General features: G+C 42.1%; 1 protein-coding gene across 1 annotated transcript in view; it reads right to left on the bottom strand.

The window, feature by feature from the left end:
* SH3BP5 (SH3 domain binding protein 5) overlaps window positions 1-26,742 on the bottom strand; it is a 100,102-nt gene that overhangs the window by 30,337 nt on the left and 43,023 nt on the right. The window contains exon 3 of the mRNA XM_040353058.1: window positions 16,597-16,725. Coding sequence (XP_040208992.1) covers window positions 16,597-16,725 — 129 coding nt within the window. The remainder of the gene's footprint in view (window positions 1-16,596; window positions 16,726-26,742) is intronic.

The raw sequence follows: 26,742 nt of genomic DNA, 5'->3' as shown, positions 1-26,742 counted from the left end.
ATATGTACACACAACCGTTTTTGACAACGCAAAAAAGAACGATGTGAAAAAAAATAGAGCAGGTTCTAAAAAAAAAAAAAAAAAAAAAAAAAAAACGGTAATTTTTCTCGTCGAGGAAAATGCTCTGGAGCCTACACACGCCCATTTTTACGACCAATTAAAAAAAAATGCATTTTTCTCGTCACGAAAACCGGTCGTGTGTACACGGCATAACACTGCCCTCTACCCAAATTGCTGTCCTATGGTGTTTCCGTTGCACTTCCAGTAGAATAGATATCCAAAAAAAAGAAGAAAGGCCTTAATGCTTTTTAACTTTGAATATAAAAAGTAGTACTGAGCTGTTGATAAATTTATATGCAAAAATATAAAAACACACAAGCATAAAAGTAATGATAAGAAGTGCAAAATATTGTGCAAGTGGCAAACTAAGTAACGTGCCAAACAATATAGTGTCCAAGTAATCCTCAAATGCTGAAGAGGTTTATAACACAATGCGAAATAATCATGGAAAAAACGTCAAATAGTACAAGTGCAAATAACATCTGCTCTGAAACAATCACATCTGCTGTGAAATATGTAAAATAAGCATGAAATGGAATGCAAAAGTGCATTAGGTGAACGTGGTAAATTCCAAAGTGTGATGCAAAAAAAAAAAAAAAGGTCCAAAATGTGCAATAGCGCATAAAAATTGATGTGTGCAAGGTGATGGCTTCTTCAGTGCCTTTTACTAAGGTGCAGAGTGATGGCTCCTCAGTGCCTTCTGCTAAGGTAAATAGATGGCCCCTTACCTCACTGCTGTGTTACATATAAGCAGGGCCGATCCACCCTATACGCTTGCTACACAAGCTGCGTAGGGCCCCGCAAATTACTCGAGGCCCCCGCCGCTAGAGGTCCGCGGCCGGGCAGAGACCATGTCTCCGCCGACCGTCATTTTCTTGAAGACCAAACAAGAGTAGGCCAGGTGGCTGCCAATAGGAATTCAGCTGCGGCACCGCCCACCTCCCGCCCCACTGCCGTCTGTCTGTGAAATGATGTGGGAAGGGGCGGGGGGTGGTCGGCGCCGCAGCTCAATTCCTATTGGCAGCCACCCGGCCGGGTCCTCCACGGTCCACTCTGTACTGTAATGGTGGCGGAGAGAGTCTCTGCTGCTGGGGGATCATACCTGATGTAAGGGGGGACTCCGCTGGGAACGCCTGGTGTAAAGGGGGGCTCCGCTGGGAACGCCTGGTGTAAAGGGGGAGCTCCGCTGGGAACGCCTGGTGTAAAGGGGGAGCTCCGCTGGGAACGCCTGGTGTAAAGGGGGAGCTCCGCTGGGAACGCCTGGTGTAAGGGGGAGCTCCCCTGGGGACGCCTGGTGTAAGGGGGAGCTCCCCTGGGGACGCCTGGTGTAAGGGGGAGCTCCCCTGGGGACGCCTGGTGTAAGGGGGAGCTCCCCTGGGGACGCCTGGTGTAAGGGGGAGCTCCCCTGGGGACGCCTGGTGTAAGGGGGAGCTCCCCTGGGGACCCCTGGTGTAAGGGGGAGCTCCCCTGGGGACCCCTGGTGTAAGGGGAGCTCCCCTGGGGACACCTGGTGTAAGGAGGGGCTCCGCTGGGAATGCCTGATGTAAGGAGGGGCTCCGGGCTTCCACTGATTCTGCATTATGGCGAGTTCAATAATACAGCCATGTTGCCGGGACGATTGAAGCGCCAACATCAGGTGTTTGGAGTAATGTATCTTTATCTGCTGATTTGTTAAACTTTCTGGAATGCACATATTGGGGTGTAGGATCTGGGCCTGCTGTCCCTCCATCCCTCTTTCTTTCTCTATTTCTCTCCCTCTTTCTTTTTCTCCCTCATTCATCTCAGACTCTAACCACACCCCCTCTGAGCCCACTATTTTGCGTAAACCAAGCCCATTTTTCGCCGCCGTAGAGGGCCCCTTAGCAGAATTTTGCTTAGGGCCCCAGGGAGGTCAGGATCAGCACTGCATATAAGAAAAGTCTGAGTGTATCCAGCCTGTCTGGATGGTGCCTTGGGTAATCCCTGGATGTGGTCCCTGGTTGTGGGGAATGGCTGTTACATCCGTGGTGTAAGGGGTCTCCGGATGCCGTGCATATATGATAGCAGGGAAGATAAAAGGAATCCCAGGATAGTGTAGTATGTTTTAACTACAATTGAGTTTATTGCAAAAAAGGTATACAAGGTACTCACATTCAAACAGTAAACAAAACATGTGTATCCACGAGCGCCAAGCTCACCCGTGTCACTTCCAGTTGCCTCTACATCCCTACACGTATCGTCAGCAGTCACGTGACTTCATCAGGTGATTTTTAAGTTTATTTCACTGGTGATCCTGCTAGTAGCACACATCCTGTCTTAGGGTCTCTGCAATCTGGATAAAGGAGTAATGCCCCTTTCAGATGGGCAAACTCTGCCAGCGGATCCATCTGGCAGGTGACAGGTCCGTGTCCACTCCACTTATGCAGTGTGGACACGGACATGGCCCACTTTCCTCTATGAGCCGTCAGATAGAAATGAAACGCCTTTCCATTTCCATCCGACTGTGATCTGGTCCGTCTGTTTTTAGAGGACAGGATCGGAATGATGTCGGCAGTTGTCAACAGACATGTTTCTTGAGGGAAATAGATGATCTGATTAGGATCACCTAAAAAAAAAAAAAAAAAAAAAAAAAAAAAAAAATAGTCTGCCTGTGTGAAAAGGGCCTTAAGCAGACACCCTTGGACAGCAGCATGTCAGTCTTGGGGGAGCGGAGTGGTAGACTACAGCAGATTTAGATGTACTTGACTAAGCCCACGTTCACACTGCCTGTGATTTTGAAGTCAGACCCCAGCCGCATGACTCAAGATGCACCGATTAGAATGGTTCCATTGCACTGAATGGGGTCTGACTTCTGATGCGACAAGTGCTCCAAAGTTGGGGCAACTGTCGCATCAGTGTGAACCGGGCCTAAATATTGACGCTAAACACTAGCGCACATTTTAGAATCAGTTAGAGCAAAATGTCCCTTTTGGGATAGAAGGTTTTACATAAATGAATAAAGGCTGACCACTGTTAGCACCCCTGGCTGGATCAGCAGGTGAAAGAAAAAAAAAAAAAAACGAATGCAGCAACCACATCTAAAGCCCTGTACACACGATCGGTTTCTCTGACGAAAACGGACCGATGGATTGTTTAACATTTTTAAAAATGTTCCTATGGATAAAAAACGGATAGAAAAAAAACGATCTTTTGTGTGGAAGTCCATCGGTCAAAAATCCACACATGCTCAGAATCATTTTTCTCAGCACGTTGTAGTGTTTTACATCACTGTCTTGGACACGGTCTGATTTTTGACCGATGGTGTGTAGGCAAGACTGATGAAAGTCAGCTTCATCGGATATCCCATGAAAAAAATCCATCGGATTAGATTCCATCAGATATCCGATCGTGTGTACAGGGCATAAGAATTGGTGAACTGCAATTTAAATATAATTTTTAGTTTATTACCGCTTTAAAAAAGAAAACAAATGCAGCCACCACATCTAAGGAATAGTAAACTAATACATTACATTTTGGTTTTGGGGTTTAGATACACTTGAAAAACATGGATGAGTATTTTAAAATGAGGTTTAAATGCACTTTATATCATGCCATTTTATAGTGGGAGCAGCATTAGCAAGCAGCTAAAGATTTTCTACAAGTGTTTCCAGGCATTGATCTACTATATCTTGGGAAAGAGCTTCCGGGTGTTGCACACATTATCTTCGTGGTGGTTGTACTTTCCTGTTAACCTAACTCATTAGCTTGTTTCTCAATATATTGCAATAAATTATGCCTTTATAAATCAATACCCTTTTCACAGTCTTGTGTCTAAATTACATACCACTGTGATCCCTTTCCACACATAATTCAATAAAAAGTGGGTCTGGCCATAGCCTTTGTTTAGATTGTAGCAAATTTGCTTTAATACATAATGAATCACTACCAAGTTAGAAATAGATTATTACTCTTGCAGACATATTTAGCTTTATTTAGTTGCTAAAGACTGCCTGTGAGGCCCCAAAGGAACAATAAACCTAAAAGACAACAGATTTAAAAAAAAAAAATTAAAGCATAAGAGGAACAGTTATGGGACTTACAGTCAGTCTTTTATGTCTTATTGATGGATACTTCAGACACGCCAATATGTTTAATCTATTAACCAAATACAAATACTGATCCTTAACCCAATCAATATCTTCACAAAGTGGCACCAAATTTCAATATTGACAACAATTCATACACAATGCATAACTGCAAAATTGGTGCTATATATATATAAAACACTTAAAAAAAGAAAAAAAAAAAGAAGGTCTGTTAGCTATATAGATGTAACAGAACAAAAAGACACACAAGATCCAACAGTAAATGTAGCAGACGCGAGTATAAAAAAAAAAAAAACAATAAAAATGTACCTTAAAATCTAAACTTCCATTTATAAAAGACACAGTTTACCATTTTACATTTTGTGAGCAGTCAAAAAATCCCTGGAATCTCGTCTGATTTTTTTTTTTTAAACTATATACCATAGGTTAAGCAGAGAACGTCATAGTTGAAGGAAATGCCACGCCACTACCATCTCATTATCGAATGCTTGTTTGATAGTTAAAATGATTGATTGTGCCACCGCCTTTTCCTACAGCCATAGCGGATTTCACATCAACAGGCATTTATTTCAACTACGTAAATAACCAATTTCAAGATGCAAGTTAGTCTGTGGTTAATTTAATCATCTTTAATCCAGGTGGGTGTGGGAATGACATACTTGCAACAAGTGGAACAACTGAGGAATTTGTAGCACCTCCAATGACAGATTTGGGATTCATGTAACTTCAATGGCCTCTTTCAGTAATAATAGTGGAAGTGGAACCTTGTGGAAAATTCTGTCTGAAATTATCCAATGCTGTTTGAAAATGTAATTTTTTTGGAGTATGATGGCCACAACAGGGGAAATGTTTTTAGCTCCCTAATTTTCCACTTTTTTTTTTTTTACAATATGCAAACTTTCAGTTGCATTATCCTTTCACATTTCCATCTCACCCTAAAATTTATTTTGATTGTAAAGTTCTGTAAATTAGATATTTGGCATGCTACTTTGCAGTATACAGGAAATTCCTATAAATCATCATGTATATATTTATTTATTTTTATGTATTTATTACTATTTATTTGGGAAGCGCGCATATACCACCGGTCGGTGGTGCCAAAGCGCTTTGTGACAAAATAGCCCGGATGTTCTGGCGAGGGGAGCATAAATAAAAGAGAAGGGAGAAAAAAACAAGAAATCAGCGAAGAAAAATTGGCCTAGGATTGAAATGCTTGGCAGAATAGCCAGGTCTTCAGCTTCTTCCTAAACGCATATAGGCTTCGGGAGATGCAAATGTTAAGCGGGATTTGGTTCCAGAGAGTCGCCCCCGCGACAATCCGTTTTCCTCCTATAGGAATTAGCCTGTCAGTATTGCCAATGAGTAGAGCTTTGTCGGCTGAGCGAAGACAGCGTCTAGGTATATAGTGTGGAGTCAGATCTGATAGGAACTGTGGGCCCAGCTGGTGGTAGCCCCTGTAGATCAGACAGAGGATTTTAAAATCGGCCCGTTTTGTAACAGGGAGCCAGTGAAGTTCTTTGAGCACAGGGCTGATATGGTCTTGCTTTTGAAGATTGTAGATAAGCCTGGCTGCTTGATTCTGCATCAGCTGCAGTTTCTTAGACCATTTCATTGGAATGCCTAGTAGGACTCCATTTGAAAAGTCAAGGCGAGAAATAATTAGTGCCTGGACTAAGTCTTTCCTCTGGTCTTGGGTCAGGAGATGTTTTGCCTTGCGGATAAGTCGTAGAAAATGGGAGGCTCTCGAAACCGATTGTCTAACCTGGGGAATCATACTTAGTTTTTCGTCCAGGATAACCCCCAGGACCGTCACCTTATCTTTCGGATTTGGTGTCAAGCCCAACTCAGTGGGCCAATTTTGAAGAAAGTCGGTCTTGCCTTTTCCAACTATCATGACCTCTGTTTTGTTACCATTGAGGCACAGTTTGTTGATGGTCATCCAGTGGTAAATGTCGCGCAGACAATTGGCCAATCTTAAGGGCATGTCAGGGTAAGTTAGATCATCGGCTACCAACTGGACGTCGTCCGCGTACAAATGGAACCAGAGACCATGTTTAGCAATAATGTCGGGTAAAGGCCAAAAGATTCTGCAGGCATCAAAAACAAGTCGCCTGACCCCACTTGGGTCTAAAGTGGAACTAAACCCACCGATTTAATGGTTTCTTAAAACAGTTACATTTTAGGTATGCCGTCAATGACTACCGTTACGATTACTAGTGTTCTTATGTTGGCTCTCAACATCAAATGGCTGTTATAGCTGATCACATGTGCCCAGTCAACTGCAGATAAAAACATAGGCTAATGCCTTGTACACACGATCGGAATTTCAGATGAAAAAAGTCTGAAGGAATTTTTTCATCGGATATTCCGACCGTGTGTGGGCCCCATCAGACTTTTTTTTCCCCTCAGAGTTTAGAAATAGAACACGTTTTATTTTTTTCCGATGGAAAAAATCCTTTCGGAAATACCGATCGTCTGTGTGGAACTCCAACGGAGAAAAAAACATGCATGCTCAAAATCAAGTCAAAGCATGCTCGGAAGCATTGAACTTAATTTTTCTTGGCTCGTCATTTCCCATCGGAAATTCCGAACGTGTGTACTGGGCATAAGACGGCAGCTTCCTTGGCTGTAAAGGATACGAGGGATTAGTTCTGTTTCAATCTCTAGGGAATCAAACCTTATTATGTTTGGCTACATAAGGCTGAATGTATGCCCGTTTACTATCCCTGCTAATAAGCACTTTTTCTTTTGTAAACTCTGTATATATTAAAATATTATTGTAAAAGAAAATATTTAGATATATAGTTTAACCACTTAAGGACCAAGCCTCGTTTTAAGGTTTGGCGTTTACATTTTTATTTTTTGCTAAAAAATTACTCAGAACCCCCCCAAACATATATTTTTTTCAGACACACTAGAAAATAAAATGGCGGTCGTTGCAATACTTTATGTCACACCGTATTTGCGCAGCAGTCTCGCAAGCGCATTTTTTTTAAATTAAAAGACAGAAAAGTTAGCCCAACTTTTTTATATTTAAAAGAGAATGTTACATGTCATGCTTCAAAATTGCACCTGCTTGTGGAATCGCAACAAATTTTGACCATTTAAAATCTCCATAGGGGATGTTTAAAAATGTCTATAGGTTACCAGTTTCGAGTTACAGAGGTGGTCTAATGCAAGAATTATTGCTCTCCCTCCAATGATCGAGGAGATACCTCACATGTGTGGTTTAAACAAACACAGTTTTCATATGCGGGCACGACTTACATATGCGTTCGCTTTTGCGCTCGAGGTTGTTGGGAGGGGGCACCTTAAAATGTATTTCCTTTGTCCCCATCTATTTTACTTAACCACTTAAGCCCTGGACCATTTTGTTGCTAAATGCCCAGGCCAGGTTTTGCGATTCGGCACTGCGTCGCTTTAACAGACAATTGCGCGGTCGTGCGACGTGGCTCCCAAACAAAATTGGCGTCCTTTTTTCCCCACAAATAGAGCTTTCTTTTGGTGGTATTTGATCACCTCTGCGGTTTTTATTTTTTGCGCTATAAACAAAAATAGAGCGACAATTTTGAAAAAAATGCAATATTTTTTACTTTTTGCTATAATAAATATCCACCAAAAACACATACATATATATATATATATATATATATATATATATATATATATATATATATATATATATATATATATATATAAAAATGTTTTCCTCAGTTTAGGCCGATACGTATTCTTCTACCTATTAAGTCGCAATAAGCGTTTATCGATTGGTTTGCGCAAAATTTATAGCGTTTACAAAATAGGGGATAGTTTTTTTGCATTTTTATAAATTATAATTTTTTTACTACTATTGGCGGCGATCAGCGAGTTTTTTCGTGACTGCGACATTATGGCGGACACTTCGGACAATTTTGACACATTTTTGGGACCATTGTCATTTTCACAGCAAAAAATGGATTTAAATTGCATTGTTTATTGTGAAAATGACAGTTGCAGTTTGGGAGTTAACCACAGGGGGCGCTGTAGGATTTAGGGTTAACCTAGTGTGTGCTTACAACTGTACGGGGTGTGGCTGTAGGACTGACGTCATCGATCGAGTCTCCCTATAAAAGGGATCACTCGATCGATGCAGCCGCCACAGTGAAGCACGGGGAAGCCGTGTTTACATACGGCTCTCCCCGTTCTTCAGCTCCGGGGAACGATGGCGACAGAGCGGCTATAAACGAATAGCCGCGCCGTCGTCCCGGATCGCTCCCCGCGGGAATCCGCCCGCCGCACGCAGTGGAGGGGATCCCGATCGGACCCCCCACCCGCTAGAAGGCAGGGACGTATATATACGCCCATCTGCCTGTACGTGCCATTCTGTGGGCGTAAATAGGCGTGTGGCGGGCGTTAAGTGGTTAAAAAATTGGGTCACTTATTTCTATTGCAAGGAATCTAAAACATCCCTTGTAATAAAAACAAAAAGCATGACAGGACCTCTTAAATGTGAGATCTGGGGTCAAAGAGGACCTCAGATCTCATATTTACACCAAAATGTAATCTAAAAAAAAATTCCCCTTTAAGACTATTGGGCGGAAGTGAAGTTTAACGTCGCTTCCACCTTCCAATGGTGTGGAGCCCAGTGGGGACCATCTTTCCCTCACTCGGCTTCATGTCTGTCAGGGAATTGGACCCGCTACCGACAAGCGCCATAATTCAGCGGAGCACAGCGGGAGGGGGTTGGGCCCCTCTCCCGCCCCCCATAAAAGTGATCTTGCGGCGAATCCGCCCGAGACCACTTTTATCTGAAAGCCGACTGCTCACTGAAGAAGAGGATACCAAGGTTTACCTCATATGTGTCCGGAAAACTTCTCAGAAGTGACTCATGCTGATAACACTGGAATGAAGCACCAGAGAGAAATGAAATGTAGAGTTTTGAAGAGAAATAAGTAAACACTGCAGATATATGTACTTTGCTCAGATTCCATGACTGAGGTTTACAACCACTTTAATAAACAATGTCAATTATTAGAGCAGGTGGGTTTCTTAAAGGGGGGTTACCATAGACTGCCTAGAGCAGCGTTTCTCAACTCCAGTCCTCAAGGCACCCCAACAGGTCATGTTTTCAGGCTTTCCATTATTTTGCACAGGCGATTTGATCAATTTCACTGCCTTAGTAATTACCACAGCCAAGGGAAATTTTGAAAACATGACCTGTTGGGGTGCCTTGAGGACTGGAGTTGAGAAACACTGGCCTAGAAGAGATTACTGAATGGGAAATATATAGGAAAAGGTCTCTACTCACAATCACATTATCTCAAAGTTCCCCAAATATAATCAATCAACACTAGAGCAGGGAGAATGAGGGTGTTCCCATAAAACCAATAATATCTCATGCTTAATTTTTCCGTGTCCAGTTTGAAAAAAATTATGAAAAAATATGACTGCAATTAAAAATATATATATATATTATTAATTACGAAATTATAATACATAATTATTCTATGATTCAGAATAAGAAAATGTGATAATGCTGAAAATTAAGCTATTCTCCATAATGTTATATTACAGTTTCAAACATGTATTTGAAAAAAAAAAAAAAAAAAAGAAGACAGTTGCTACAGGGGACAGCTCCAGTTTTTGTGGCAGCAGTTGTAATAAATCACTCTTAATGTATTTTCTATTAATGCCCTATCATTATAACTATTCCAGCTTCACCTTAATGTCTCCTCTGGATGTTTGAAAAAGGAAGAAGATAGGGTGCTAAAAATACAGTGAGGAATGTGCCGCATTAAAATGAATCTTGTGCTCGATTAGACATCTCACACCCCCTCCTCTCAGCTAAAGTGTCAGGTTTGGATTTCTGCAGTGTGAAGCTTCTTAAATCTTTACCAACACATTCAGCACAAGATAAAAAAAAAGCAGATGCAGATAAAAGGAAGCATTACTGCACTTTTCTATGTTGCACAATTACACAGAAATGAACACACAGGGCTAGATTCAGAGAGAAATGCCTATCTTTAGGCGGGCGTAGCGTATCTCATATACGCTACGCCGCCGTAACTTTGACAGGCAAGTCCCGTATTCAGAAAGAATTTGCGCCCGAAGTTACGGCGGCGTAGCGTATATGGGCCGGCGTAAGCCCGCCTTATTCAAAATGGGCTGGTAGGGGGCGTGTTGTATGCTAATTACTCGTGACCCCACGTATTTGACGTTTCTAACGAACGGCGCATGCGCAGTCCGTGAAAGTATCACAGTGCGCATGCTCCAAATTACGCCGCAAATAGTCAATGCTTTCGACGTGAACTTAACTTACGCACAGCCCTATTCGCATACGACTTACGCAAACGACGGAAAATTCGACGCTGTCCCGATGTCCATACTTAACATTGGTTACGCCTCATATAGCAGGCGTAACTTTACGCCGAAAAAAGCCTTACATAAACAACGTAAATCAATGCGCCGGGCGGATGTACGTTTCTGAATCGGCGTATCTAGCTCATTTGAAATCAACGGAAGCTAGCGGCCAACGTAAATATGCACCCTAAGATACGACGGCGTAGGAGACGTACGCCGCTCGTATCTAGGCAACAGTGAGGCGTAACCGATTCTATGAATCAGGCGCCGAGATGCGCCGGCCCTCATTCGGAGTTATGACTGCGTATCTAGAGATACGCCGATGTAACTCCTTTCTGAATCTGGCCCACATTCTTTATAGTTCATGCAGAAGACAAACAATAATTCTTCCTTACCCGGTCAATGACATTCCATCAATGAATCATAAGTCGGTATTGAAGGGAGATTCCATTACTAGTACTAGAAGTCATTGATCATAGGGGATGGGTATTGCTTAAAAGTAAATAACTATATATTTGAAGTAGTGATGAGGGTTTACAATAAAACCCCAGGTGAAGGTACCCACTGTGAAATAAACCTTTTCTGTTAATTTCACAAAAATGTTACCATCTTAACATGTATCCATGTACCTTACTTGTAGGCAAAAGTGAAAAAAGTGGGTTTACAACCACTTTAAAGCGGAGTTCCAACCACAATTAGCATTTTTTAAATGTATGTCCTTTCATCCTGCGTTTTTATAATATAAATCTGGTCACTTACTATTTTACAATCCGCCGCCGATCCGCATAGATATTCAAAAAAGATAGTTTATAAAACTATATCTACACCGTTGTCATTTTGCTTGTGGGCATTGTGAAGCCTACAGGCACTTACTTCCTGGAAGTCTTGGATGGGGAGTGATAATTGGACAGCGCACTGCATCCTGGGAAATGATGACACACATTTCCCAGGAGCATTAGAGGGAGATGATGTCAGAATCCTAGGTGGTTTCAAAGGCAGATTTTGTGGGACCGCATAGCAACAGGCATTTCCAGATGAGTAAAAAAAAAAAAAAAAAATTCTTTTTTAGTCGTCAGCTACAGTTTAAAGCAAAATTGTTTTTTTGATGGAACCTCCACTTTAAGGTAGAGAGGAAAAAACAAAAAAAAAAAAAAAACACAGTTTTGGCTTTAGATAGGGATAGAGAATTCATAGACTTTTTAATTTTAAATTACAAAGTACAATAACATCAGGAAAAAAAAAAGTTTTGGCAGGAGTTACACTTAATGTTTTTAATATATGTAAATCATTTTATTCAAAACAAAGAACTAAAGTAAAGTAAATGAATAAATAAAAATAAGGAATAATTTCCCTATAAAAAGGTCACATTATCTTGATAAACGGCTATTTGCAAATAGCCAAATCAAAATGAATAATATCAGTATAGTCAAGTCTTGAAAAATATAAAATAAATGATAATATGTAAAATATAAAGCCATACAAATAGGAGAAGAAAATACATGAACCTAGCACATAAAATAAAAGGCTGGTTATTCCACCTGTAATACCAAATAGTACAGACAAACATCAAACATGCATGTCTTTGAAATTACGGATTGGGGTTTCATTATTGATTTCTGTTGAAGTACAACCGGCTACAAGTGTCTAAACTGGCACAAAAGTATGATGTAGTTTATTTTCCTCTTAATTGTTTAGTGAGGCCAGATGTCAATGACATCATTCCAAGAGAGGAGGATGTAGCTCACAATAGGTGGGAAAAAAATTCAATTAAATGGGTTCTAGGTGGACAAGACACATTGAAACAAAACCCAAGCAGGAAGTGACATGGACACAGTGGTCACATAATAATCAAATTATACTGTTACAGTGTTAAAGGGGTTGTAAAGGTAGAAAAACAAACAAACAAAAAAAAAAAAAACAACGAAATAGCTTTTTTTACCTTAGTGCAGTCTTCCTTCACTTACCTCATCATTCGATTTTGCTTTTGAATGTCCTTATTTCTGAGAAATCCTCACTTCCTGTTCTTCTGTCTAACTCCACACCGTAATGCAAGGCTTTCTCCCTGGTGTGGAGTGCCGTGCTCGCCCCCTCCCTTGGACTACAGGAGAGTTAGGACGCCCACTAACACACAGCTCCTTTCTCTATCTGCAACGTAGAGAGCATCCTCAAGGGAGGGGGCGAGCACGACACTCCACACCAGGGAGAAAGCCTCGCATTACTGTGTGGAGTTACAGACAGAAGAACAGGAAGTGCAGATTTCTCAAAAAAAATAAGGACATTCAAAAGCAAAATCGAAGGATGAGGTAAGTGAAGGAGGACTGCACTAAGGTAAAGGAAGCTATTTAGGGAGAAAAAAATTGTACCTTTACAACCCCTTTAAGGCTACCAGTTTTAGCAAGATTAGATCCATGTCTCAGAAATCTATAGACAGAAATCTCTAGCTACTCAAACTCTAATTATTTATCCTCACCACAAACCTATATGCCCTTCCTATAAACCTACCAGAGATAAAAACCAGAAAAAAACTTTAGACCCCTTTCACACTGGGGCCTCACCACGTTCGCGGTAAAGCGCCGCTAGTGTTAGTGGCGTTTGAGTGGCGCTTTTCGGCCGCTAGCCGGGTGATTTTAACCCCCACTAGCAGCCAAAGAAAGGGTTAAAAGCGCCTGCGTTGTGGCGCTGCCGAAGCCCTTTGCAGCGCTGCCTATTCATTTCAAATGGCAGGGCTTTTTGGGAGCAGTGCCCATTCATTTCAAAGGTCAGGGCGTTTTGGGAACGGTGTATACACCGCTTCCAAACCACCCCAAAGATAAAATTGAATTGTTGGCCTCTTTGATGAAAAATACATAATTATTTAGAACATAGTACCATAGTCCTGAAGAATATTGAATAGAGGTAAGACTTACAAGACCTCAAAACCCGAAAGACCAAAACAGAAGGAAGGGAGGGCAGTAGGACTATTGCAGTACAAAAATGAGTAGATAAACTCACAAAGAGTAGGTAGAGTAAAAGTTTATAGATTTATTAACATAGTATAAAAATTTAAAATAAAAAACAACATAAACAGTAGAATACAATACAAACATTGTGACAAACTATACGTGTCACCGAGAGTGATAAACCCCACGGGGAGAATCACCGTGGAGGTCAGGGTCACAAGGGGGATTCTCAACTAGTTTCGCGAGAGGCATCGCTTCGTCAGGAGAAGTTTCTAAAGGGGTGGGAGGGGGGTAGGCAGGAAAAGGGGGGAGGGGGAAGGGAGAAGGAGAAGGGAGAGGGGAAGGGGGGAGGGGACCACTCTCCCATCCTCACTCCCTCTTCCTATGCCCCCCCTCTTTTGCCTCCCTTCCATCCTCACCTCTCAATCACCCTTCTCACCTTACTCATCACTTCCACACTCCCTTACCTTTGGTTCACATACCAGGTATGCACAGCACTTCCCTCTCCCTCACTGTCAACACGGTCATACGTTTATAGTTATTTTTAATATTCAGTCAATAGGTCCATCTCTGCATCTGTCCCCCTTGGCCGCCGTGGGAGATCTTACCCTCTGTGGCTTTGGCGCCTGAGCTCCCCAATGTTTATATGTTTGCATAAATGTTTTTTGTCAGGTTGACCTGTACGATTTTCTCTTGCTTGTTCAGCTCTGTTTTTGCAGTCAATGATTGTATATTCATTAATTTCAGAAACTTCTCCTGACGAACTGACGCCTGTCGCGAAACATGTTGAGAATCCCCTTGTGACCCTTACCTCCACCATGATTCTCCCCATGGGGTTTATCACTCTTGGTGACACGTATGGTTTGTCACAATGTTTGTATTGTATTCTACCGTTTATGTTGTTGTTTTTTTGTTACTATGTTAATAAATCTATAAACTTTTACTCTACCTACTCTTTGCGAGTTTACCTACTCATTTTTGTACCGCAATAGTCCTACTGCCCTCCCTTCCTTCTGTTTTGGTCTTTCGGGTTTTGTGGTCCCGTAAGTCCTACCTCTATTCAATGTTTTTCAGTTGAGTTGTACATTTTTCTAGGTCACATTAATGGCGGAAAAAGTTCTGAAATGATTTATCTTTGTCTCATTTTTTTTACATTGCAGAAACCTGACATTTTAATAGGGGTGTGTCTTTACATATCCACTGTATGTTATATACAGTTACAAATGTAAAGGGAAAGTGATTTCAGCTCTAAACATTTCCTTTCACTCCAGTTTCTTCTCTGACATCAACATTCAATGATTTCCATAAAGATCTCAAAATGACAAACTAAACTGTATTTCCACCAATGCTACCAAATCCCCCAACAAGATCACTGCAACCTTTTACAGCTTTTTTGAAACCTAAGAAATAGGGCAATGTGATGTCAAAGACACAACCTAAACATATCCTTCGCTTATAGTTCAATCATTTTAACCATTGTACAGCAAAATCCATAAAAAAATACATCGATACAAACAGGATAGAAATGGCAAAAAAAAATATAAGGATTAAAAAGAAAAAAAAAAAAAAGGCAAGAAAATTGTTCAAAGGAATGAGGACGCTGCGTCAGGTCTTGGAGGGGGCGGGCAAAATATATTGGATCCACGGACCCCATGTAAATGCAAACTTAGCTAACAAATTATTTAATGTGCTCATTAAATCAATTATTAAGCATGATCCAATTAAGTTTAGTTTGCTCTTCGTCAACTACAAAAGAACTTTCAATTTACGCCAACATCTGCCATTGCAATTCTAGCAGCTAGATATATATAGGAAATAAATTTGCTCCGAGATATGATTTTTTGATTTAAAAGCATATGTAAACCTAAAATTGTAAAAGTGCATCACAGGGAATGAATTTCTAAACTTGCACAAATAAGACTTTTCTTTATTTAATCCTTATTTATGCTGTTTATTACCTGTCGATCCTGTGACTTACTGCTGTGAGAACAGCACTTTCTTTCCCCAAGGTGACAACGCTTACTGGACTGCCTCTACTAAATTAGAGCATTGTCTCCCATCTCAGCGCCACTGCAAATGTACTGCAGCTGTACTGTATGTATAGATACACACAATAGCAGTATGTACTGCCATTGGAAAAGGATGTCCACCAACAGTGATGAACTACTTGCCAATGATCACAGCTCTTGCTCTTCACCAGTGGTCTCCAAACTGCGGCCCGAGGGCCGGATGTGGCCCTTTGCTTGCCTTTATCCGGCCCTTGGAGCACTATCCCTCCCAATGATACGAGATACTATTCTCTAACCAGACACAGACAATGGAGCACCATTTCTCCCACTGACACCACTAATGGGGCACTATTCCTCCCTATGATTCCAGCAATGGGGCACTATTCCTCCCCCAATACCAGATGTTTACTCCCACTGATGCCAGGAAAATTTTCACTCCCACTGGCCAAAGTGCGGCCCTCCAAGAGTCTGAGGGACAATAAACCGGCCCTTTGTTTAGAATGTTTGGAGACCTTTGCTCTACACAAAGAAAAATAGGACTGCACTCATGGCACAAAAACACTCTATTTAGCTGCAGTTTATCAACTGCAGATTAGAACTGTTCTGCAACTTCATTACATATTGCCTTCTTTCTTTAATGCAGGGGTCACATCTGCTTTGAATGTTGGGAACACTTGAAAATTTGGAATACATAATTTCAGTTGCACCTTAACAGAGCCGACACACCTTTTCAAGGATAGTTTGAGGTTCAGCCCTGGTTCACACTGGGTACGATTTGAGATGCGATTTGACATGTCAAATCGCATCTCAAATCGGCGGCAATTGTCGGCAATGGCACTGTCCTAATCAGTGCGACGCCGCATCTGCGATTTCAGAAAGTAGTTCCTGTACTACTTTTTGCGATTTCGGGCCGCGATTTACATTAAATTGCGGCCGAAATCGCGGCAAATCGCGGCAAAATCGCGGCCGTGAAATCGCGGTAAAATCGCGCATTTTACCGCGATTTTAAATTCGCAGCAGTGTGAACCTAGGCTAAAAGTTTACAAAATGCTCGAGAACTGCCCAAAGGCATCTATTCAGTAGTTGTGTGCGTGCCCAGCGAGACATAAAACAATCTCTATACTCTCTGGAGCATTCAACTTTGTGTGGTTTACAGAGTATAAAGTGCTGCCAAAAACAAAATACCTGTCTGGCTACTTTTCTGGCTTCCCAGTATGGTTTGGAATCTTCCACAGATTTTCCAATTTTCTTTACCATCTCATCCAACCTCAGGGTAGCTTCTGTCAGCACAGAGCGGAATTTCTGCCGGGCCTCCTGAAATACATATGAAGGAAGGAAGAAAATTATATTTTCCTTCCTGTGAAAATTATAACTTATGTTAACAAGACAATACTGCAAATGAGCATCAGATAGGGAGTGAAAAACATAGCTTTCAACTGTTGATAATCATTTTTTGTTCCAGCTATATAAATCTCTGCTAGACAGGCACAACATCATCTAGGACCCTATTCTACTACATTTCTGGGAATGTTAGGTCTCCGGAAAAATGTGTGTAGAATGCTTTATTGCATTTAGTGAGAGGTTATAGAGCGTTTTACAATGTCTACATCTTGACTTATTTTTATAACCTTTATATGAAAGTAATTTTTGATTCAAAATGTTTTCAGAAGCTCATGATACATTTGGGCTCAGAGTATTGATAACAAAAACAATACATAGAAAACAATAAAGGAGGTAAAAATATACAGAGATGTTTTATACAGGATATGTAGAAAGAGGGAGGGAATGTTTTCAAGGTTAAATATGTAGCCTTAAATTAACCTAACACTTACTCTTCCTCCTAAAACTGAACAACCAACCACCTACCCTGTATCCTGGACGGAAGTCAGTCTGTACGTGCCATACCTATTGGATCCCTAGCCAGTGTTGATGGGGCAAAAATCAATCAATTTTTTTTTTCTGCAACCGGTGGTTGCAGAAAACAAAATCGCGTCATCTATTGCCTGCCTAAGGCACGATAATAGATAGATACACTGTGCTTAAACCGATAACCCACAAATAATTCTCATGTCTTTGGAAAGAGATACAAAGCAATCTCAAAGTGTTAAGGAATCCATCAGTCGACAGTTATTAAAATTGTCTATAAATGGAGACATATATTCGTACTGTTGCCACAACCAAGATGATTCCCAAGGCACAATGCAGAATACTCAATGAGATAAAGAAGAACCCAAGAGTACGAGCAAAAGGCTTGAAGACATCACTGGAACTGGCAAACATCCCTGTTTATCAGTCTACCATACGTAAGTCTTTGAACAGGGAGGTTGTCCATGAAAGAATACCATACAAACATTGCTACGTGCCTGAAGTTTGCCAAAGAGCGCCCCGACAAACCACAATGCTACTGGAAAAATGGTTTGTGGACTGAAACAAAAGTTGTACGGTGCACAAAGGGCACAGCTTACTACATCAAAACATCATCCCAACGGTGAAGTATTGGCTGCCTCAGCACCTGGATCACTTGCCATCATTGAGGGGAAAATTCCCAAATTTACTAAAATACCTTACAGGACAATGTCAACTGAAACTTGGTAGATGTTGGGTTATGCAGCAGGACAATGATCCAAAGGCATCCAACAAGACGCCACATCTGCAGGAATGCCGTCTATGGCAACAGTCTTTAACAGTTTCTAACACAAAACAGTTAATTTCTCTTTCACTACAATCACTCCTTGTAGTTCTTTAGCCCTCTGAGCTCCTGGTCTTTCACTAGACCCACTGATTCACTGCCACTGAATCCCTTGAGCTTCTCCAATCTTCACAGTGATATCTTCCCCAAGCATCACCCCCGCTTCTCTGCTGGGTCCCTAGTTTGGCACTTAAGCTACACATCAAGGGTCACCCCACTGGCCTGCTCGGTCCCTGGCTTGACACACAAGGCTGCTCTGCAAGCATCACCTCCGCTGGCTCCCTGGCTTGATACCCACTGAAGGTTCCTGATTCTTCACCGTCCCCGGTTGGTGAGAATACTGCTCTGGTACTTGCTTCAGTTACTCACTGTGATCCCTGGTAATATTCTTTGAGGTTTTTTGGATAGCGTATGGAAGGGTTAGAACGAACCCCTGCCAGTTCTATTTTTTTGTTGTTTGTGAACCCTTTGGGTAAATTTACATTTTCTCTTCCTGTTCCAGAGACTAAACATGAAGTTAAAAATTAAAGTTAAAAATCTCCCTAAGGGAAATTCCCCTCTTGAATATAGTTGTCCCTGCAACATAGAAGAATAACATTTTCCCAATAGGGATGCAAAAAAGAAAAATAAATAAAATAACGAAGAAGAAATAGGCATGTTACTATAAAAAAACAAAAACCTACAGATACACTTTTATTTAATTTCTCCATTACTGACAGTCTTGAATAGCAAAGATATATTGCCAGGCTCCTGTGGCATTCTCTAATCAGAGCAATAGTAAGCTTTTATCAGAGCAATAGTAAGTGCTCTTTTAGAAATAAGTCCTCCTTGAATGTCAATAATTAGGGATGGATAGAATAGAACTATTAAATGCTGTACATGTGGAAATCATCAGGTTTCATTTCAATTCAAAGAAACTTCTATTTGATGAGAATGACCAAACGCCTCAAAACTGATTAAAAAAAAGGAATGGCTGCAAGCCTCTGTTTACAAGTACCTGTGATACTTGCTACATGTACAGGGTTAACAATGGCTTATATCTGCATACCTATCTACAATCACTACAAGGAGTGATAAAAACAAAGAAAAAATGGAATACCGCGAACGCACTCTGGAAGCAAACCACATTTACAAAACAAGCAGCTGTGACCATATTCTGTGTTCTAATAAAAAAAATCAAATGTAAACCTCAGAGCAACTCAAATACAGGTCTATTGCAGGACACAGGCAGCCAATAACATCTTAGATACCAAAAGCATGCTGCTTTTGCTCAATAAATCATTTTGACAAAGGCCCTGAAAACAACTGAAATTGGTTGTAAAAAGGCAAAACATTATTTACCTCCCCCAGCCCCTTCCAAATACTTAATGGAGTACAATCTCGATCTAGCGCTGTGCCTGAGAGCAGCTGGTCTGCTCTCTCTCCTGACAGCACTTAGTGAGAGCAGCAGAAGCCAATGGCTGAGCCAAACTCAGTGACGAGGGAGTAGGGGGCGTGGCCAAGCCACACTGTGCGTGTCTATAGATGCACACAGTGTGGCTCAGGATCGAGGCTGCACGAGTACCCTCATACCAAGCGGCTTGCTATGGGGGCACTGGGAGGGCAGGAGGATCCAGGGGCACATGTGAAGAACCCCAGAAGTGGTGGTTTAGGACTTCTCTGTGAAAAGCCATTGCTCAGTGCAGGCAAGTATATTATAAACATGTTTTTATTTGTTTGTTTTTAAAGAAAGAACCTTTACAATATTTAAAAAAAAAAAAAAAAAAATGTAGGTAAAGGCTCAGAAAACTCATGTATTTTATAATATTTCATGTAGTGTACTTCCAGGTTAAGCAACTCTGTGCCCTTTTAAATTTATAATATAAAAAAAAGTGATTATTTTTTTTAGTAAAATTACTGTAAGATGCCATACACATCAGTGCTCAAAGAGTGCATACTTGACAGTCTCTAAGACCTCCCTATTATATTAGAAAATATATTGAGTTTGTGTACATAAATGTTGCTTTTGCAATACTGACAATACCAAAATTCAAATCCCATGGGCACAAGGGAGACTTCACCGGCAGATTGATCAGCAGTACCCCCTGAATGAAAGCCCAAACTAGGGAATGAGATGCCAGCGGTCTTTGAAAAAAAAAGACTGATAGAGCCGATATCTGACCCTTGATGGTACTAAGGGCTAATTTCATATCCACTCCTAACTGGCAAAAGGCGAGAATACCAATCATGGATTTAGCAATACACAATACATGTTTATTGCGTAGGTTACAGCATCTATTCCCTTCTTGTCTTAGGGCGTATAGAAAACCACTACTAACTGATTAGGAGTTACAATGTCTGAATGTATGTGACAACAAATACAAGACCATGTATTTTTTTGCATTAACACTATATTTTATAATAGTAGTGCTTGTTGAATGAACCATTTATTAAGCAGTGACACATCCGTACAAATAAGAAAATCTCTAACTGCACAGTCTTGGAAATTTATGGCATCCAGCGCATTCATTGTGAGCAGGAGATAATGTGCAAAGGTAGCTTTTATGGTATGTAGCAATGCACACACAAAAGATGACAGATGCTTTCATATAAAAGAAAAAAAGGAAGTGAAATTTACATTAAAATAATTAGATTATAAATGGTCGAAAAGGATATTATGGCCGATCACAAAAAAGGAACTGATGATAAATAACTTTTCCAAGCACACAGGCCAACCGCTAAAGATAGAAATAATAGTCAAAAGATGCAGAGTTTTCATGGTACCTAAAGTAGTAATACATTTTTTATTTTTTTTAACCAATATATTCAGAGCAGTCTATTAAGTATATCTGGTGTTCATGATTGGCTCGGTACATACACTGAGTGCCGGTTCACACAGGGGCGACTTGTCAGGTGACTTAGCTGCCTGACAAGTCGTGCTCCGTTCTGTACTATGGAACCGTTCTAATAGGAGCGACTCAAGTCACTCCGACTTAGAAAAACAGGATTTTTATAACAGCTTACCTGTAAAATCCCTTTCTTGGAGGACATCATGGGACACAGAGCCAATCATTACATAATGGGTTAAGGATCACCAGCGGTGATTGAACACTGGCACAACCAATTCAGGACAGTTCCCCTCCATGTAGCCCCTCCCATCAGGGAAGTACCTCAGTTTTGTACCAAAGCAGTAAGGTTCCCATAAGAAAGGGGGAACCTCTGTGTCCCGCGGTGTACTCCAAGAAATGGATTTTACAGGTAAGCTGTTAAAAAAATCCTGTTTTCTTTATCGTACACCACGGGACACAGAGCCAGTCATCACATAATGGGACGTCCTAGAGCAATGCTCAATGAAGGGTGGGAGACACAGATCAAGCAGGCCGCTTACAGACAAGAAGCACTATCCTGCTGCCTGCAGCACACTACGCCTAAAGGCCTCATGTCCTTTCACATCTACTTGATAGAATTTGGAAAATGTATGGACTGAAGACCAAGTTGCAGCTTTACAGATCTGAGCCATCGAAGCCTGGTGATGCACTGCCCATGAAGCACTTATTGCCCTGGTAGAGTGCGCCTTAACAGAAAAAGGAGGAATCCTGTTCTTTGAACCATAAGCTTGAATAATTACTTGTCAAATTCACCTAGCTATGGTGGATTTTGATGCCGCTTGTCCCTTCTTGGGACTATCTGGCAAAATAAACAAAACATCTGTTTTGCGTATGTGAGCAGTTGCCTGCAGATACACCTTTACTGCTCTCACTACATCTAGAGTGCAATAACTTTTCCCCCACTGTCCACGGATCAGGAAAAAAGTAAGGCAGAACAATATCTTGATTCAAATTAAACGCAGACACCACCTTTGGCAAAAAGGTAGGACGGGATTGTAGAACAATCTTATCTCTGTGACAAATTAAATGAGGCTCTTTACACGAAAGAGCTGCTAATTCCGATACTCTCCTAGCAGAAGAGATAGCAATCAAAAAGGCCAATTTCCTGCTCAAAAGAATCAAAGGAATATGGCGAATAGGTTTAAAAGGTTGCTTTTGCAATACTGACAATACCAAATTCAAATCCCATGGGCACAAAGGAGACTTCAACGACGGATTGATCCGCAGTACCCCCTGAATGAAAGCCCCAACTAGGCAATGAGGTGCCAGCGGTCTTTGAAAAAAAAGACTGATAGAGCAGATATTTGACCCTTGATGGTACTAAAGGGCTAATTTCATATCCACTCCTAACTGGCAAAAGGCAAGAATCCTACTTATGTCATACTTCTGAGGATTCCATCTCCTGGTTTCACACCAGGAAACATATGCGTTCCAGACTCTATAGTAGATAAGCCTGGAGGCTGGCTTTCCAGCATTAATGAATGTAGAAAGAACTGGACCCGAGATCCCTTGCTTCTTCAAAATGTGGGTCTCAGTACCCAGACCGTCAAATTTAGCTTTTGTAAGGAAGGATGGAACACTGGACCCTGCAACAGCAGGTTGTGACGAAGTGGAAGCTTCCAAAGGTCTTCCTACCGCCATCTTTATGATCTAGGCGTACCAGGGCCTTCTGGGCAAATTTGGGGCCACTAGGATTACTGGAATTCCCCCCTTCTTGATCCTGCAAAGTAGCCTTTGTAACAGAGAGATCGGAGGAAGTGCATAGATCAGTGAGAACTGATTCCAGGGAATTATTAGAGTATCCGATCCGTAGGCCAGAGGATCTCTCGTCCTGGATACAACGTTGTCCAACTTCCTGTTGAACCTGGAAGCTAGCAGGTCTACATCCAGGGTCCCCCCCATTTCTGACATATGGCCTGAAAGACATCGGGGTGGAGAGACCACTCTCCTGGTGACAGCTGCTGGCGACTGAGATAGTCTGCTTGCCAGTTTGTTACCCCTGGAATGAAGATTGCAGAGAGACATGGAACATGATCTTCTGCCCATGCCAAAATTCGTGTGCCTCCTTGGTGATTGATGTAAGCTACCGCAGTAGCATTGCCGGATTGAATCTAAACAGGGTGGCTCTGTAACCTGTGTGTCCAGGTTCTGAGGGCTAGATATACAGCCCGAATCTCCAGTATGTTGATGGGCAGGCTCTCTTCGGTCTTGGCCCAGGTTCCCTGGGCTGAAGCTTCTTCTAACACTGCTCCCCAGCCCAATAGGCTGGCATCCATAGACACCACCTTCCAGGTGACTGGGAGAAAAGGATCTTCCTTTCCGCAAGTTCTTGGTTTTTAACCACCAACTGAAGCTTTGGCACACTTGTGGAGATAGGCGCATGGGTAAATCCAGAGCTTGGATCTTCCTGTTCCAGGCAGCTAAGATACTGCCTTGAAGTAGTCTCGAATGAAATTGGGCGTAAGGGTCAGCCTCGAAGGAAACCACCATCTTCGCCAATAGCCTCATGCAAAGGCGAATAGACGGCACTTTCTTTGCCTTGACCTTGTGAATCAGATCCTTTAGAGACTTGATCTTTGGCTCTGGCAGGAATACTCTGCTTTGGGCTGTGTCTATTATCATGACCAAATGCTCTACCCTTCTTTGGGCTTGTAGAGAGGACTTTTGTAGGTTTATGATTCATCCTAAATGCTCCAGGTACTTTACTGTAGTGAGCACAGCATGATCTAATCCTGCCACTGACTGATCTATCACAAGTAGATCGTCTAGATAGGCTGTTACCGCTATGCCCTGTGCCAATAGGAGGGGCTAGCACCTTTGTAAATACCCGGGGCGCGGTAGCCACACCAAAGGGCAGAGCCACAAACTGGAAGTGGCGATGTTCTACCGCGAACCTTAAGAATATTTGGTAAACAGGATGGATAGGCACATGTAAATATGCGTCCTTGATGTCTTGTAAGGTGGCGACCACGGATCGAATAGTTTCCATTTGGAAATGGCGAATGTTCAGAAACTGATTTAGAGATCTTAGATTCAGGACGGGTCGGACATCTCCATTTGGTTTTGGAATCACGAAGAGGTTTGAATAAAAACCTGAACCTTGCTCTTTTAGGGGTACTTCTGTGATCACCCCTTGAGACAGCAAGTGATCCAATCCTTTGAAGAAGAATCCTCTTTTTAGTGGATCTTTGGAGAGCCTTGAACTTTGGAACCGAGAAGCTGGGATCTCTCGAAATTCCAGTTTGTACCCTAGGGATACTGTGGATACTACCCACTTGTCCTGGATTTCTGTCTGCCATGCCGCTGAAAACTGCCAAAGCCTTTTCCCCACCCAGCCGAGCGGGGGCGCCTCTTCATAAAGAGGCTTTGGGGTCTTGCTTATTAGCTTTCGAACCCCATTTTTTTTCTCTTCTGAGGCCTTCTTTAGCTTTTGTGGCTGTCTGAAAATGCCGTCGCCACTGGCTGGAAGCAGACCTTCCTGGAGCCGGGGAGAGAGAACGTTTAAAACAAGGACGCTTGATTTTCTTCTTCTCTGGCAATAGGGTAGTTTTACCGCTAGATATCTTTTGGATATATTTTTCTTTACAAAAGTTTTGTCATAAACCGACAGTACAGGTTCACTACACTACAGTGATATATAAAATACAATGTACAGAGTAAATCCGAACTCAAAAGCCCACATCGACATACCGGAAGCAAGATCTTATGCTATACTCAATTGAGAAGAGAGATGAGAAAAAAAAACACAACAACATCTGTAGAACAAGATGACCTAGAACCCGGGCATCGCTTTTGGATATATTTTTCCAACTCCTCCCAAAGAGGCGTTCGCCATGGAAGGGGAAACTGGCCAAAAGCTTTTTGCATGGAGTTTTTGCATGACCAATGCTTTGGCCAAAGAATTATGTGCATATGCTCCAGCTGGAGTGTGAGGCGAGATGCTTGCTGAACAGAATCTCTCATGGCATCCACTGCGAAACATAAGGCCTTAGGCAGATTCTCCCAAAGTTTGATCTGTTCCGGAGGCAGATCTTTCAGCCCCTGCTTTACCTGTTCCTTTAGGACCTGACACATACCAGCTGCTGCCACAGCAGGTTGGACTACAGCAACAGCCAACAGGAAGGAAGACTTTAGTAAAGATTGCAATTTCTTTTTCGAAGGATCTTTAAATACCTGGGCATTGTCCACCGGACAAGTCAGGTTCTAATTTACACAAGAGATAGCTGCATCTACAGACTCCACTTCTTGGTAAATTTCTCCTCCATAGGATACAGACCCCAAATTTCCTTGGAGGTGAAAAATGCTTATCTGGATGTTGCCAGTCTGCGTAAATCAGATTCTCCAGTAAAGGATGAACCGGAAAAGAACATGCACCCTGCAGGGGACTTTAATAAACCGAGAGAGGAGACAGGCGATTCAGTTAACTTCACGGAGGGTAACTTAAATGTAGAGTGTACTACTTCAGTATAAAATTGCACCTGTAATCTCAGAACCTGGGAAGCAGAGAAAGTCTCTTCTGATATCCCTGATCCCTCAGACTCCTCATCCTTATCCCCTGATGATAAATCATCATCGTCATCCTCAGATTTTTCTGAAAGGAGGAGATCTAAAACAACAGAAGGAGATCTAATTTTCTTTTTGTCCTTTTGTGAGGAGTTTGCGATTAAGGTAGCAATCCTCCCTTCTAAAGTTGTTCAGGGCTGCAGTCAAAGTGTCCTCAGTGACATATGCAGGCACCGGCACCACAGGAGAGGCTGCTACTCCTGATAGAGGTAATGGCTCCTCCTGTATAGGTGCGTCAGCCATTACAGGAGAGGAAGGTACAGAGCAGGCATGGCTAGAGGCCCCTGTCTCTTGCGGCGATGCTTTTTTGTTTCTAGTCCCTGAATTCCTTCTTTGGGAAGACATATTACCAAGTAAAGCCAAGGTACCAAAAAAAATGCATATACTACTGTGCTGGTTTAGCCTTTCACATAAAGTCTGCAACCAATAACACACAGTTTCATGCTGAAGTAGGTGCCTAGATTTGGGAGTGCTCAGCCAACCACATAGAGATCTTACGTGCCCTTTTACGCTGCTGTGTCTCTTCAGGGAAAGCTCCAGGCTTGTGAGGCTCCTTTATGACCTCATGCCTGTTTGACTGCTGTTGGATTAGCGTGCCCGCGAGCGCCCCTGTGCACGCTCGCGACCCTGCCCCCCCTCCCTCCTCGTTTGTACAGCATAAAGCACGCGTGCACAACCTAGGGGCCAATGGCGGCGGTCTGAGATGAGGGAGATCCCTTGTCTGAGAGGAGAGCGTGGTGGCCGTCTATGGCAGAGCTCTGTTTTTAAACGTTGGTTCCATCTGTCACGTTAAATCGTTCAGGAGAGGTTGTAAAAAATGTCCTGTGTACATTAAACCTTAGAACCAAATAAGAGAAAGGAGCCCCCCTCAATATAGGGGCCAGCGCTGCCGAGACCTCACTGTTACTATGCGTAGTGTTAATAAAGTATCAGTGACTGTGCCACACAATCTGGACATTGTGGTTGTGCCTAGTGTAGATTAATGGTCAGTGGTTGTGCCCAGTGTAGATTAATGGTCAGTGGTTGTGCCCAGTGTAGATCAATCAGAGGCTGTTGTGCCTAGTGTAGTTTGATGGTCAGTTGCTTTGCCTAGTGTACAGGTGAAGCTTTAGCGTGTTTCCTATTGATTCACCTGTGTTGCTGAGGTTGCAGAGAAGGAATGATAAATCTAGGTCCTCAGGCACTTTCAGCAGGGGGGGGGGGGGGCTGTCA

The sequence above is a fragment of the Rana temporaria genome, chromosome 5 (assembly GCF_905171775.1).
Source record: "Rana temporaria chromosome 5, aRanTem1.1, whole genome shotgun sequence".
Taxonomy (NCBI): Eukaryota; Metazoa; Chordata; class Amphibia; order Anura; family Ranidae; genus Rana; species Rana temporaria.
This window is presented reverse-complemented; position numbering and strand designations above follow the sequence as displayed.